The 17,049-nt window shown below is 44.1% G+C and overlaps 1 protein-coding gene across 2 annotated transcripts in view; it reads left to right on the top strand.

Annotated features, from left to right (window-relative positions):
- MAN2B2 (mannosidase alpha class 2B member 2) overlaps positions 1 to 17,049 on the top strand; it is a 54,053-nt gene that overhangs the window by 18,650 nt on the left and 18,354 nt on the right. For both annotated transcript variants that reach the window (XM_075857825.1, XM_075857835.1), the window contains exons 9-10: positions 8,240 to 8,390; positions 10,330 to 10,451. In XM_075857825.1, the coding sequence (XP_075713940.1) occupies positions 8,240 to 8,390; positions 10,330 to 10,451 (273 nt within the window). The remainder of the gene's footprint in view (positions 1 to 8,239; positions 8,391 to 10,329; positions 10,452 to 17,049) is intronic.

Genomic DNA, 17,049 nt, shown 5'->3' with positions numbered 1-17,049 from the left:
TTCCGTTCAGTCTCATCCCCGACAGTGGGGTACCGCACGGCTCAGTCTCCAGTCCTCCTTGTTGTATACGCGCATGTAAGCTCAAATCTAATCATATTTTATATGATTAAGTTTAGGTGCACGCATGGCCGGCCTTAGCTATGTGCGACACGTGCGGTCGCACAGGGCGCCGGCCGCCATGCTGCAATGGGGGCGCCAGTGGGTACGAGCAGAATAGAGGAGAAATGTTCCTCCCTCTGCACTGCTGCGTGAAGTGAGCGCTGATTGGAGGAGCAGCAGGTGCTTCTGTCTGCTCCACCAATCAGCACAGCCTGTACTGCAGTGTCACAGACACTCAGCACCTCACGCAGCTCCTTCCTGCTGTGCTGCTGCCCCAGTGAAGACTCCTCCACGGAGCTCCAGAGTCAGGTAAGAAGAGCAGCAGCTTTAGCTTAATCTATTTATGTGCTGTGTGAGGGAGGGGGAGAGAGGGGGCTTTATGTGATGTGTAACAGGATGTTTTTTTTTTTTTTTACAGATCGATTTTGTGGGGGAGGGGAGACTAGGTTAGAGGTACTTTGAGTGTATTTTTTACAGATCGATTTTGAGGGTGAGGGGACATTGCCCTAAATGCTATAGGAGTGTGGGGGATTCTTTATAAATGTATTTTGTGGGGAGGGGGACTTCTGTATAGTTTATTTTGTGGTGTAGGAGCTTATTATGAATCATGGGGAGGGGAACTTAGCGTTATGTATGGGGAGAAAGGATTCTTTAGGGTACGGCCACACGGAGCGGCCCTCACACTGTCGCAACGCGGCCAACAACCGCGCTGGCACTATGTAGGAGCGGCTGTCAAATACCTCATTAAGGGGTATTCCGGTTACATTCGCATGCGCACTGCCGCTCCATTCATTCTCTATGGGAGCGCCGGAGATAGCCGAGTGCAGTGTTCTGCTTTTTCCGGCGCTCCCATAGAGAATGAATAGGAGGTAAGTTGTTGTAATTTGCAAAATCGTTCGGCCATAAAGGGTGTATTAATTCATGGCCGCATGTTAACGCGGGTAAACCGTCCCTTTATCTGCAAAATCGTGCGCCCATGAATTAATATACCCTTTATGGCCGCACGATTTTGCAAATTACAACAACTTACCTCCTATTCATTCTCTATGGGAGCGCCGGAAAAAGCCGAATACTGCACTCGGCTATCTCCGGCACTCCCATAGAGAATGAATGGAGCGGCAGTGCGCGTGCGAATGTAACCGGAATACGTGCGGCCACTAACAGGCTGTTTGACAGCCGCACTGAACATGGTGCCGGCGTGGTTGTTAGCTGCGTTGCGACCGTGTCAGGGCCGCTCCGTGTGGCCTTACCCTTAGGCTGGATTCACACGAGCGTGTGCCTTTTGTGCACGCAAAAAACACGGCGTTTTGCCTGCGCAAAATGCATTTGACAGCTCCGTGCGGCAGCAGCATAGGATGCGCGGCTGTGTGATTTTCGCGCAGCCGCCATCATTATGACACTCCAATTGGATGTTTGTAAACAGAAAAGCACGTGGTGCTTTTCTGTTTTCATTCATCCTTTTGACAGCTGGTGCGTGAATCACGCTGTTCGCATGGAAGTGCTTCCGTGCGGCATATGTGGTTTTCACCCACCCATTGACTTCAATGGGTGCGTGATGCGCAAAAAACGCTCAAAGAACGGACATGTCATGACTTTTACGCAGCGGACTCACGCAGCATAAAAATCACACACATGTCTGCACGGCCCCATAGACTAATATAGGTCCGTGCAACGCGCATGAAAATCACGCGCGTTGCACGGACGTATATCCCGTTTGTCTAAATAAGCCCTTAGAGATAATATTTGTCGGGGAGAGCAACTTGATTATAAGGGTAGGAACACACAGGGTGGATACGTAAAACGACACAGTGTATACATCCTGAGAACCGCAGGGAATTTCACCTGAAAAACGGCACCAAATTTTGGTGCAGTTTTTTGGGCGGAAAAACTGCAGAAATAAATTTTATAAAAAAGCTAATGCTCCCGGCCGTAGTCCCTCTCTCTCTCTCTCTCTCTCTCTCTGAGCGTAGCCCGCCTCCTGCGATGACGCTGTGGTCCATGTGACCGCTGCAGCTGTCACATGGGAAGCATCGTCATCCCTGGAGGCCGGGCTACGCTCAGAACAGAATACGCATCGCTATGACTACGGCCGGGTGTATTACCTTTTTTTTTTTCTCATTAGAGATTAACGATAAGCAAAGTTTTTATCATTGATCTTCCCCTTTGTTAACACTGACCAAATATCTCATTATAATTGGTCAGAAACTGGCGAATCATGATGATAATTGGCTAAACTAAATAGGCCTTTAATGGGGTATATTCAGGCTTAGTGCCTAGGGCAGCGTGAGTTGTAAATACGGCCGTGCTAAAGACGCAGATACTATTGAACACTATAGCAGAGCAGGGAGGTATCACCCTGCTCTGCGATCTACGAGGCTGGTGGTTCCCAACATGAGGTTCCCATGAGAACCCTCCAGGGGGGCCGCGACACTCCTCTGGACAACTGCCACGGATGTGCTTTCTCTCCTCCTCCTCATAGCGCAAAGTGGATGTGAGGAGGAGGAGGAGATTTTTTTGCAGAACCCCTGTAGATGGCACCCCCCGACTAAATGGACAGAGACGTCAGGGGCTTCTCCTGGAGTGGAATCCCCGGTCACAGCGTCGGCAACGCTGTGGACAGGGATTCCGCTTCAGGAGTTAGTTGCCCGATGTCACTGTTCATATATGGACATCAAGCACTCCGTCAAGGAGCGGAATCCCCAGCCACAGGGAGCTACAGTGGCGCTATCTACAGGAAGGGAGTGCTACCTACAAGGGTGTGTGTGGCACTACCTACAAGGGGGCTGTGCGGCAAGGGGGGGATTTGTGGCACTACTTACTAGGGATGCACACTGCATCGAAACTTCGATACTGTGCATCCCCATATGGTTCGAGCCACACCGATAAGTATAGTAATACATGATGAATGAGAGCGGTGCTGCGGCTGTGTAATACAGCCATTGCCCCGCTCCTGAGTCCTGACAAGAGCGCGCCGCGAGGATGATGCGATGCGGCCAGCGCTGCACTAATGAGCAGCGGCACTGAAAACAGAACATGGCGGCCGCACTACAAAACACCCCCATGTTCTGTCTTCGGTGTCTGCGCCGCCGCTCATTAGTGCAGCGCCGGCCGCATTACCTCATGCTGACCGCGCACGCACTTCTGTCAGGAGCGGGGCAATGACTATTACACAGCCGCAGCCCCGCTCTATAACGGCGGAGATCAGAGAAACCGCTCATCTCTGCCGCTATTCTCCTGAATGCTGCGATCAAAACTGACTGCAGCATTCAGGGGAAAGTGAGGAGGGGGATGCCCCTTGGATCGCGTCACAGGGAATTCCTGTGACGCGATTGAGGGCCATACCATATATAGGCAGACAGCCCAGGGTCTATTGAAGGACCCCAGGGCTGTCTTACCATATTTCCTGTTGTTAGGGCATACTTGGGTATACTTAGGTCTGTCCTAACAACTGATATATGCCAGTACATTAAAGTTTAAAAATAAAGTAAAAACATAAAGTAATGTTAAATTTAAAAAAATACACATTCACCTTTTTTTTTTACAATAAACCTTAAAATAAGTCTCAATACATAAAATATACACATTCAGTATTGGCGCGGCCGTAATAACCTGCACAACAAATTTTTTGCGTCATTTATGATGTGTACGCTGTAAAAAAAAAACTGCTTTCACTTATTAATGTGAGGCACGAGGTGCGATGATGAATTTAACCTCCATGTTCCTCACATTAATAGTAATTAACCCCATCATGTACCTCGCACATTAACCCATTATGACTGAGAAACATGATGGGGTTAATTACTATTAATGTGAGGCAAATGGAGGTTAAATTCAGCATCCCACCTCGCGCCTCACATCAGAAAATGGAAGAACTTTTTTTTATTACTGTTGGCAGAGTATCGTTTTGGTATCGAAATTGCAATACTACACGAAGTATCGGTATTGAAGTCCAAATTCAGGTGTCGTGACATCCCTACTACCTACAAAGGGGCTGTGTTGCACGACCAATAGGGGCCTGTGTGGCATGACCTACAGGGGGCTGTGTGGCACGACCTACAAAGGGGCTGTGTGGCATGACCTACAGTGGGCATCTGTGAGTGGGGGGCTGATGGTCATTTTACTGTGAGTGGGGGGCTGATGGTCATTTTACTGTGAGTGGGGGGCTGATGGTAGTTTTACTGTGAGTGGGGGGCTGATGGTCATTTTACTGTGAGTGGGGGGCTGATGGTCGTTTTACTGTGAGTGGGGGGCTGATGGTCGTTTTACTGTGAGTGGGGGGCTGATGGTAGTTTTACTGTGAGTGGGGGCTGATGGTCATTTTACTGTGAGTGGACGGGCTGATGGTCATTTTACTGTGAGTGGACGGGCTGATGGTCATTTTACTGTGAGTGGACGGGCTGATGGTCATTTTACTGTGAGTGGACGGGCTGATGGTCATTTTACTGTGAGTGGGGGGCTGATGGTAGTTTTACTGTGAGTGGGGGGCTGATGGTAGTTTTACTGTGAGTGGGGGGCTGATGGTCGTTTTACTGTGAGTGGGGGGCTAATGGTCGTTTTACTGTGAGTGGACGGGCTGATGGTCATTTTAGGGTATGTTCACACGGCAGCGTCCATTACGGCTGAAATTACGGAGCTGTTTTCAGGAGAAAACGGCTCCGGAATTTCAGACGTAATGGCATGTGCAGGCGCATTTTGCTGCGTCCATTACGGACGTAATTGGAGCTGTTTTTCTATGGAGTCAAGGGAAAACGGCTCCAATTACGTCTCAAGAAGTGACAGGCTTTTCTTTGACGCGGGCGCAAAAATGACCGTCGGCACAGAATATCGTAAGACCCATTCAAATTAATGGGCAGATCTTTGCCGACGCTTTTGAGCCGCATTTTCGGACGTAATTCGGGGCTAAAACGCCCGAATTACGTCCGTAAATAGTGTGTGTGAACCCAGCCTTACCGTGAGTGGGGGGCTGATGGTCATTTTACTGTGAGTGGTGGGGGGGGGGGCTGATGGTCTTCAAGTGGTTTCCACCTCTGACCTCCAATTGAAATAAATAGTAGGAAGAAAATAGCTTTGGCGCTCTTTTGGAGCTTTTTTTGCTGCGTATTTTGGATTCGCTTCAACGGCTTTAAAAAAAAACGCTAAAAAAACCCCCATCAAATAACGCTGTCAATTCAAAAGCAGATTTTTTCTGCCTTACAAAAAACGCTGTGTGAACATACCCTAAGAATGTAGTGCTTATTTTTATCTATTTTCTGTCTTTCTCTAAACAATTTTTGGTAGGGGGACCCTGAGGAATTTTTTTTTTCCAGGGTGGCTCAAGTCCGAAAAGGTTGGGAAACTCTGTAACAGGCTACAGAGGCCCCTGCAGCCTATGAGGCGCAGGGACAGGATCCCTGCGCAGTCGGTGTGATGACATCTCTGGATCAAGCCGGCCTACGCAAGGATCCTGTCAGGTGGAGGTGTGGGGCAGTATGGCACTGTCTACAAGGGGGAGGTGGGGGCTGTATGTCACTTTCTACAAGGGGGCGGTGGGGGGCACTGTGTACAAGAGGGAGGTGGGGCTGTATGACACTACAAGGGGCAGATGGGGGGCTGTATGGCACTACAAGGGGCAGATGGGGGCTGTATGACACTACAAGGGGCAGATGGGGGCTGTATGGCACTGTCTACAAGGAGGAGGTGGGGGATTATGGCACTGTCTACAGGGAGGCTGTACGGCACAATCTACAGGGGGAACTTTCTACTAGGGGGGCTGTGGGGGCATTATACTCTGTGGAGGACATCATACTGTGTAGGGGCACTACAGGGGGCAATATAATGTGTGTGGCACTTAGGGGGCATAACACTGTGTGGGCACAATTAGAGGACAAAATACTGTGTCCTTGAAGGCGTAATAATATATTACATTATTAAATATTATTATTATTATACTGTGTGTGGGGCACTAAAGGGGCATTACACTGTGTGAGGGCACTATATAGGGCATTATACTGTGGGGAGGAATTATGCTTTTTTATGGGGCATTTTTTATAATGGCATGGGGCGCCGAAAGATAATTTCGCACGGGGCGCCAACTACCCTAAGGCCGGCCCTGGGTGCACGTTTACAAGAAGAGGAGCTAAAGACTGAGCCGTCGGGGAGCCCACTGTCAGGATTGAGAATAAATGGAATCAAGCTACTTGTAGTGTAATGTAACTCATGCAAGCTGCAGAAAAAAAACCTATACACTATATAATTAAAACCAATTGCAATAAATGTAATGTAATTGTAATAAATACATTGCAATAAAAATAAATACGCAAAGGTGTCCATAGCCTTTAATTAATAAATGTGGACCTTAATATTTAAGACAAGAGTGTAGCTACAAGAAGGAGCTATATTTTAAAATACCCAATTTTTACACAATGGCAGTAGATCTCAAAGTTATTACCTTAGGCCAGTTCCACTGTTTTTTACGGTATTAGACTGTTAGGCTGGGTTCACACAACCTATTTTCAGACGTAAACGAAGCGTATTATGCCTCGTTTTACGTCTGAAAATAGGGCTACAACACGTCGGCAAACATCTGGCCATTCATCTGAATGGGTTTGCCGACGTATTGTGCAGACGACCTGTCATTTACGCGTCGTCGTTTGACAGCAGGGCACTTATATACATTATATGCAGGACACTTCTTTCAGACATAATTTGAGCCGTTCTTCATTGAACTCAATGAAGCACAGCTCAAAATATACGGCTGTCAGAGAAGCCTCGCAAAATGCGAGGAGGAGCAATTACGTCTGAAACGAGGCAGCTGTTTTCTCCTGAAAACAGTCTGTCTTTTCAGACGTAAAAGCAAAGTAGCGTGTGCACATACCCTTATTATTTGCGCTATGTTTTATATGCGCCCCACAGTATATTTTAAACTTGATGGTTGTGACCAAGTATTGACTTGCTGGGTGTAATTTCTGCAGAGATCATTAGAGGTTAATCATAAAAGTACAGCGACCTTGATATGAGAAAAATAAATGTCCTGATCATGGACCCTCATTAGTGAAGTATTGATGGGGAATTGGGAATGGTTTCAAGGCTGGATGGTCATTCAAGGTGAGTTAAAACAATTCTCATCACAACGTAAAGTGTATGTTAATACCTAAAGGGACTGTATCGCCTATATTTTTTTTTTCCCTAATTAAAACCAAATAGTGAAACATACTCTTTTTTTTTTTTTTTTCTAATCTGTTTTGATTTCTTTTTTTCTATTTTCTGTACATGATTATGGCGGCAGCCATCTTGCTTGAGCTGCTGTTAACGGTATTTAGAGATTTGCTTTACAGCAGCGACATGGACCATAGAAACCTGTGAACAGGAGGGGACCCATTGACCTCTATGGGAAAGTTTCCTAGGCATGCTCTGTAACCTGCGCAGAGGTCACTGTGTAGGGAGGGGGGAGGAGGGGAGATGTGTCCATCACCTATTGTTAATGGTGGATCCTGTATTCTCCATATATAGGTGCTACCTTTTCATTGTAATTCTGCCTGTGATAATAATGAAATGACTGCTGAGAAGTGATCGCCACAGAACAGGAAGGGTCAGTCTATTGTCAGGCTCAGTGGCCGGAGTGAAAATTGCAAGATTTTAGGAATATTTTTTTTAGATAAATAATGACATAGAAAAAATAAATAAAAAATAAGTATAACATAAAAACTTGATTTAAACAGTAGTTCATTTTCTGATGACACATTCCCCCTAAGCAACAGTTTACATTTACATATCATCTATATAAAAATTGGAATACATTTGTAAAGACATCACATCTCTTATTTTGTAGTAATCCTTAGCTGCAACCTGTATTATACTCCAGAGCTGCATTCCCAATTCTGCTGGTGCTCACTATTTAATTTCCCTATATCGGACAGATGCTAAGGCCAATTAACCTATCGTATATTTAAGAGTGTGGGAGGAAACCGGAGGAGCTAGAGAAAACTCACCCAAACACGGGGAGAATATACAAACTCCATGCAAATGATGTCCTATGATTGATTGGATTTAAAAAAACGATCCCCAGTTCTATGGGAAACGGTCAACAGTTTGATGATAGACATGTCCCTAAAAAGAGTGGGTTAATAAGTAATGCATATAATATTTAGGCTCTTCTTTATAGGTCCAGCATCATGACGGCATCACTGGTACCGAATCCCCTAAGGTCGGAGATATGTATGTGGCACACCTACATCAAGGAATGACCGGTGTACAAAAACTGATGAAAGCCATCATTATGGACCAATTCAGCTATGAGAGGAATGAACATCCAGGTATTTTACTTATATTAGTATTAGAATAAGTTGTACCGATACAAAGCTATAGTGTGCGGAATGATTAATTTGTATCACACCCATATTTGTATACCAACCTCACACCATTTCTCAGATATAATCTACAGGGGGCATAAATGACCTGCAGGAAGTCCTAGTATACCAAACGTTGGCTGAATGTGGTGGACATAGGTCTTTTTTCAGGGGTACTATGTAATTATGTTGTATATTGGACAGGAGATATAAAATCTTTTTGCAGCTTCTCTGTTTGTTTTTTAGGTTTTCTCACTGTGACCAATTATCGGGAATTTGCCGGCCCCATTCTGAGAATTGATGGGAGGCCCAGCAGTCAGGCCCCCACTGATCAGATTTCTATGACTTGTTCCGATTCTATGCTGTAAAAGTAGAGTGGCAAAAAAAATCTTTTAATTATAAGGCATGTGGAATTCCCTAGAAAAAAAAATGAGAATGGTGAGGGTATGTATATATTGGGTATACATGCTGCTGCCATGTGATGAGGTGTGTGTATGTATGTATGTTTGTATATATATATATATATATATATATCTTGCAGAATCAGTACAGCAGTCTTGTATATACTGTATGCACACAACTTCCCTGATGGTATATGACAGAGAATATCAGTAAACCTTCACGTACATGCCTTTAATAGAGTAAAAAAACGTATAAAATGCTTAAAACTGAATGTATGTAATATATCTAAATTAACCCCTTAACGACGAACAACGGATATATCCGTCCTAAGCAGGAGCTTGTTCCTGCATAGCGATGGCTATATCCGTCACTCTGATCTCGTGGGTACTGCCACTGGACCCACGAGATCAGCGGCAGGAGCACGGCTGTTATACACAGCCTGGCTCCAGCCGCAACTGCTATTTAATCTATTAGTTGCCAATAGCGACAGCGGCATCTAATGTGTTTGACAGAGGGAGGGGGCTCCCTCTGTCACCCCATTGGCACCCCGCGGCTAGATCGTGGGATGCCAATGGGTTTCCATGGCAGCCAGGGGACTAACAAAAGCTCCCAGATCTGCCTTCAGCAACCGCCTATTAGGCCATGAGGCATGGCCTAATAGATTGCCTGTACGAAGTATACCAAAGCATTATATCGGCGATTTAGAAGATTTCTTTTTTAATGTAAGGCACACGAACATGCACACGGCCACGGACATCTTTCAATATATTTACGGATGGGGGTTTGTGCCATAGAAATAAACCGCAAAATATAAAACATGTCGTATTCTTGCGGCACTGACTCGCCCATTGAAATCTATGGGCACTTCCGCAATTGCGGATGTCTATGGATGTGCATCTGTATTTGCGGATCTGTATTTGCGAACAGTAAAAATCCTTACGGTCGTGTGCATGAGGCCTAAGGCTGGGTTCACACTGCGCTTTTTTTGTTGCGGTTTTAACGTGCGTTTCTTGTTTTTGGTTAATGAACTACCATTAATAGATATTGGAGTTTATCTACCAAAATAAAAAAAAAAACACAACAAAAACGAGCCCAGCCTAAGTGCTTTTTTTTTTTTTTTGTGTTCATTCTGATAGTGGCCATCCGTGTAGCACACAAATGCAGTTCCGCTTTTCTTCCCACCGAAATGACGGACACCTCTGCAGATCCAATGGACGCCTTTTATGAGTCAATTAATCCATTGGCGCCGATGGTATCTGTGGTACAATGGAGCTAGCACTGCGTCCTGGTTTCTGTTATAAACAGAAACTAGGAAGTGAATTTGAACAGATCCTTATCATCCTATATATTGTTACTGCCATTACTGACTCAATATTTTTACAGTCTAAAAATGTCTGATATTGTTCAACTCTAACTGGATATACTGGTTGGTAAAATTAGAGACGGGGACTAAAGCCGCAAATCTAGATCTTGCTCTTCAATACCCTCTTTATATATCCTACAGGTCTAATTCATATTACGGTCTATAACCCACTGGCATGGAACGTGACCACATATATTCGTGTCCCTCTTAATACCTCCGTCACGGCTGTGTATGATGAGCTTGGTCAGCTTGTGCCGGCACAGGTATGGAGTCTTCTTTTTTTTTTTTTATATATATATATATATATCTCCAATGTAACTAAGTAATCTAGCTAAAAAGATAGGGGGAAATAACTGTATTGGGGATGTGTTTGTAAAATGCATTCAGTTATGATTTACATTTTATTTTTAAAATGCATGTGTTCTCTCATCCATCCATAATACTCAGACACTACACAGTGTGTGACTGGATATATGCCGACTATCAGCCAAACTGCTGTTATAAGGGGAGGTCCGGACTACACATCCAGACTGCTGTTATAGGGAGATGTCCAGACTGCTGTTACGGGGCAGCTCCAGACTGCTGTTACTGGGCAGCTCCAGACTGCTGTTACTGGGCAGCTCCAGACTGCTGTTACTGGGCAGCTCCAGACGGCTGCTGTTACTGGGCAGCTCCAGACGGCTGCTGTTACGGGGCAGCTCCAGACGGCTGCTGTTACGGGGCAGCTCCAGACGGCTGCTGTTACGGGGCAGCTCCAGACGGCTGCTGTTACGGGGCAGCTCCAGACGGCTGCTGTTACGGGGCAGCTCCAGACGGCTGCTGTTACGGGGCAGCTCCAGACGGCTGCTGTTACGGGGCAGCTCCAGACTGCTGCTATACGGGGCAGCGCTCCAAACTACACAGCCAGACTGCTTTTATAGAGTGGGTGCTCCAGACTACACTATTCATGCCATTGTAGTCTTGACCCCCCCAATAACAGACTGCTGTTGTGGGGGCGTTCCAAACTACAAAAGCAGACTATGTTTAATGGAGTAATTTCTACAATTAAGATTCCATGCATTTACACCTACATCAGTGTGCTGGATCTATTACCACAGACTGCAATGTCCCTTATGGATATTATGAACATCAAGGTGTCCCTTCGCATTGAAATCCCTGTGTAAAAATAAAATGTCCGGTTGTTGAGCACAAATGCATATCTACACAAATACATGTATCGCGTATTCTTGATTTGTTGAAGACTCCGCACAGCTCATACACCGGCCGCATCATAAACATCTCATTTATGGGGTTGTCTTCGTGACTTCCAACTTCTTACCACATAAATCAACTTCCTTTTGTGAATGACACATTTTCTGCAACGTCCTACCTACAGCTCTACTGCTGTCATCAGCATAGGACTTTTAGGTGTTCTGAAAGTTTTTCTTTTTGGAGTACGATACAGTATGTAATGTTTTTTTGCTTGTCTGGCATTTATTACCTTTGCTCTGTATGTAAAATGTATATTGATGGCCTTGTTAAGAGAGCTATTCTTCTTTAGGGTAGATTCATATGTACCAGTAGTGGTGGGATGGGAAGTGTAATTGTTCAAAATATGTGGTTTTAATACTTTTTTTTTTTATGCCAATGTATTCCCCAATCAAGTCAACGAGCTAAAACTGCAGCAAAACGTAAAGCAATACTGCATGAATGATTATTTTTATTTTTTGAAAGAATTTTGGCCTGTTGAGAACATTTAATCAGTGACTGCGTGTGTTCAAGTAACAGGTGGAAGAAATACGTTTCCTGTTTAACTCTTACAGCTTTTAAAGAGGTTACAGTGAAGGAAATAAGTATTTGATCCCTTGCTGATTTTGTAAGTTTGCCCACTGTCAAAGACATGAACAGTCTAGAATTTTTAGGCTAGGTTAATTTTACCAGTGAGAGATAGATTATATATTAAAAAAAAAGTATTTGATCCCCTACCAACCATTAAGAGTTCAGCCTCCTCCAGACCAGTTACACGCTCCAAATCAACTTGGTGCCTGCATTAAAGACAGCTGTCTTACATGGTCACCTGTATAAAAGACTCCTGTCCACAGACTCAATTAATCAGTCTGACTCTAACCTCTACAACATGGGCAAGACCAAAGAGCTTTCTAAGGATGTCAGGGACAAGATCATAGACCTGCACAAGGCTGGAATGGGCTACAAAACCATAAGTAAGACGCTGGGTGAGAAGGAGACAACTGTTGGTGCAATAGTAAGAAAATGGAAGACATACAAAATGACTGTCAATTGACATCGATCTGGGGCTCCATGCAAAATCTCACCTCGTGGGGTATCCTTGATCCTGAGGAAGGTGAGTGCTCAGCCGAAAACTACACGGGGGGAACTTGTTAATGATCTCAAGGCAGCTGGGACCACAGTCACCAAGAAAACCGCCGTGTTTGGAGGAAGAGAAATGCTGCCTATGACCCAAAGAACACCGTCCCCACTGTCAAGCATGGAGGTGGAAACATTATGTTTTGGGGGTGTTTCTCTGCTAAGGGCACAGAACTACTTCACCGCATCAATGGGAGAATGGATGGAGCCATGTACCGTCAATTCCTGAGTGACAACCTCCTTCCCTCCACCAGGACATTAAAAATGGCTCGTGGCTGGGTCTTCCAGCACGACAATGACCCGAAACATACAGCCAAGGCAACAAAGGAGTGGCTCAAAAAGAAGCACATTAAGGTCATGGAGTTGCCTAGCCAGTCTCCAGACCTTAATCCCATCGAAAACTTATGGAGGGAGCTGAAGATCCGAGTTGCCAAGCGACAGCCTCGAAATCGTAATGATTTACAGATTATCTGCAAAGAGGAGTGGGCCAAAATTCCATCTAACATGTGTGCAAACATCATCATCAACTACAAAAAACGTCTGACTGCTGTGCTTGCCAACAAGGGTTTTGCCACCAAGTATTAAGTCTTGTTTGCCAAAGGGATCAAATACTTATTTCTCTGTGCATAATGCAAATAAATATATATCATTTTGACTATGTGATTTTTATTTTTTTTATTTTATATAATCTATCTCTCACTGGTAAAATTAACCTAGCCTAAAAATTCTAGACTGTTCATGTCTTTGACAGTGGGCAAACTTACAAAATCAGCAAGGGATTAAATACTTATTTCCTTCACTGTATCTACCCCTTTAAAAATATCTACTAATCAATCTAACAGGTCCACATAATCAACTTACTAATATAATGTTCATTGCTGAAAGTCCCAGAAAAGATGCTTCAAGGACAGGTCACATAATCACGTTCCCGCAGTTTACTTCCGTGACCGGTGATGTTTCGTACTTTGATCGCATGTTCCCTCTCCCGTCTTACATTCTCTAAAGTATGAAACGTCACAGATCATGTGATTAGTCCTCTACTGTAAGCAACTTTCCCTGAACGGAACGTTATAAATCATGTGACCTGTCCTGCTCAGATTGATACTCCCTGCGTCAGAACCTGTGCCTAAATCTGATTTGCAATGTCATAACAGTGGACGGAACGGCGCAATCCTATGATCGCTTGGTTGTGTGAATTAAATGGAGGACCCTATAAAATTTACACCTACAGTTCTTGCTCTGAAAGTGTCATACGATGGCAAGCGTAGACATGCAGGGGATGGAAACTTATGAAGATCTGTAGAGGAAGTGTGTGGTTACACATCAAGAATGGAGACTAAGGGATTCAAAGGAATTGTAATTTTTGACCTTACTACTATGTAGCGGGACCGCTCATTTTTCAGGTGCTGTGCCAGTAAACAACGGCGGGCAGACCACAAAAATGTGAATTTTTTTTTTTTAAATTCTAGAGAAGATACTGTAGGAAAATGTAAGTAAAGCTACATGCTATACTAGTGTTTTGTTTATTTTTTGGGAGTCTGATAACCTTACAGCTCTGAGCCGGGAAAGTCACGATATGTGACGCCCAAAGTGGCAAAAATTACGGCTTGCTCATAGCCTAAATTGAAGCAAACCAATATAGACCTTTTTAGTCATTTGCCTCCATAGTACTTATTAACGTTGAGACTGGACTGCTTCCTTAGAGAAAAATACTATATAAAAGTGCCATAGAACGCAGCATATGTCGCTCAAAGTATCAGCTGGGCTCTGAGGTTTTACTCTGACTTCTTGCGGAACGGCAGAACCTGGGGTCGGGCAAGGAACCTGCGTGCCGCATGCTTTTCATTCTGATTGCTTTTATTTGTTTTCACTCTTGTGAGTATAATTAAAAGGCTACTTTGCAGTTCTGCTCTATGTGTGATCAATCATTAAGGCAGCCGGCTCGCAAGTGGTTCCTGATAGGCGAACCTGGCTATATATGCTATATTCTGTGCCTGTTACATGGTGTGAAAAGGAGAAGTGTCTTCCAGAGGAGGGAATCGGTTTTGGCTCATTGACTGTATAAGCGGTAAAATTGAACTACTTTCCTGTATATGGAGATGAACTGGACTTCTTCTGGTCTGAGAGAAGGATGCTGCATTGTCTTTAAATAATTCTCTATACAAAAAATTTTGCCAATCCCTCAACGATTGCTGTGGAACCCAGGAGAAGGAAACACACCAAGCATGTTGGGGGTTAACGTAGTTTTATTGGCAGGCTACTGGCAAGGAAGCTGCAAAATAATCCAGATACTGTACTATCTAACAGGGTCTCTACGCTGGCTATACGTGTATTACATGAATAGCCATTCATCTGAATGGCCACCACGTAATCCTACGTTTTCCCTCCTCAGCCACTGTAGGCACACTTTATATCTGGCCAAATCTTCGCCCAGCAAAATGAGCTCTTGGGAGCTGAAGTCAGCTGATCGCCATGGTGGCTCTCCTGCACCACGCTATTCTGTTGCGGCGTGAGGACACTGGGCTCAGGAGTTGAACCTGCGCTATCCGCAGCAAATGTCCGCTGTGACGACCTGGATCAGAGATGACAACGACCCCGGCTATTTAACCCATCATATCCTACATACAATACTGACCACGGCACCTAAGTGGTTTTCCAGAGGGAGGAGACTCCCTGTGTAAGCCCAGAGACTCACCCATGACACGCCGATGTGGTGCTATGGCAGCCGGTGGCCTAACAATGGTCCCCAGGTCTACCGTCTACCAGAGCCTATTAGGCCCTGCTGGAGGCAGAAGCTAATAGACTTGTTTTCAGTTTGCGGCGTGAGTTTGCTGCGGCGCAAAGATTTTGCGGGCTCAGGAGTTGAGCCTTCGCCATCTACAGCGAATGTCAGCTGTGATGGGCGGAGTCAGAGTTGACCCCGACCCCAGCCATTTAACCCGTCATATGCCGCATTCAATACTGACCACGGCACCTAAGTGGTTTTACAGAAGGAGGAGACTCCCTGTGTAAGCTCATGGCTGCCCCCACGACACGCAGATGAGCTGCTAAGGCAGCCGGGGGTCTAACAGTGGCCTCCAGGTCTAACATCTGCCAGAGTACGGCAGGACCTAATAGACTTAGACTTCCTTTCAGTTTAACACTTCAGGCATAACACAAGATTTGCAGTGCATTATGTGAACTATTAAAGGGGTCACGTCCCCTACTGAAACTAAAAAAAAAAGTGAAAAAAAAAAATATATTTTTTTTTTTTAAATTCGTTTTTCCCTTACACTTACCATTTTTACTATAGAAAAAAAAGGAATAAAAAATACACACATAATTGATATTGCCACATCCGTAACTACACATACAATAAAATTTGTGCATTATTTTTCCCGCACTGTGAATACCATAAAAAATAAAAATAAAAATACAATGCAAGAATAAAAGTTTTTTTTTGTTCCGCCTTCTAAAAACAGAAATAAAAAGAAATAAAAAAGTTGTATGTACGCCCCAATGCTCCGTCGATGAAAAAATAAAAATGTTATGGGTTGTTGTGCAGCAATACAAAAACAAATGATTTTTATAAAAAGTGTTGTTCTTGTGCAAAAGTAGTAAAATATATAAATTTGGTATGGTCCTAATCCTATAAAAAAGTTAGCATGTTATTTATACTGCACAGTGAACGCCATAAAAATAAATCCCAAAAAACAATGGCGAAATTGCTGTTCTGTTTTTTTCCATTTCCACACCACTCATAAAAAACTAAAATTTGAGATATTCAATACATTATATTTACCCCAATATGGTGCCATCCTAAAGTACAACTCATTCCGCAAATTATATGGCCACATCAACGGAAAAGTAAAATAGTTGAAACGGAGATGAAAACACGAAAAAAATAATTGTTGTGTTCTTAAAGAGGTGGTCTAATCGTGAGACTACCTCTTTAGGCCCGTTGAAAAGGCCCGTGCAATTAATATTACAATCGTAATCCTGATAGCTGGACAAAAATGTCCTTCCTTCCCCGTCATGGTATCCGATGATCACTGTCAGTCCTGTGGTAAACCACAATAACAGTCGACTTTGTTTATGTGACTAAAACTTTATGGAACGGAAATAAACTGAAACAGAAGCATTACCATTGAAATCACTGGTAATGCACCCGGAAGTGATCGTTTCCGTTCTAAACCGAACGCTGATGTGAACAGAACCTAAGCAAGAGGGAGAATGTGCTTTTTTTTATTTTTAATGTTGTAGATATTTATTTTCCATTTTCAAGATTTCAGTTTATCTTGAAATGTCTCCTCTTCCCAGTAGATCATTAAGGCCCATATTACTAATGATACCACTATACAAGGGAGAAATAATACCGCCACATCGTGATCACATATTACCACAACAGTGACCAATTAATACTAAAATATCGTTCCTGAATAAAACCTTTTATACAGAGACCAATATTACCAGCATACGGTGACCATATAGTGGTAGATACCAGCTCTCTTCTCTGAT

This window comes from Rhinoderma darwinii, chromosome 1 (genome assembly GCF_050947455.1).
Source record: "Rhinoderma darwinii isolate aRhiDar2 chromosome 1, aRhiDar2.hap1, whole genome shotgun sequence".
Classification (NCBI taxonomy): domain Eukaryota; kingdom Metazoa; phylum Chordata; class Amphibia; order Anura; family Rhinodermatidae; genus Rhinoderma; species Rhinoderma darwinii.
This window is presented reverse-complemented; position numbering and strand designations above follow the sequence as displayed.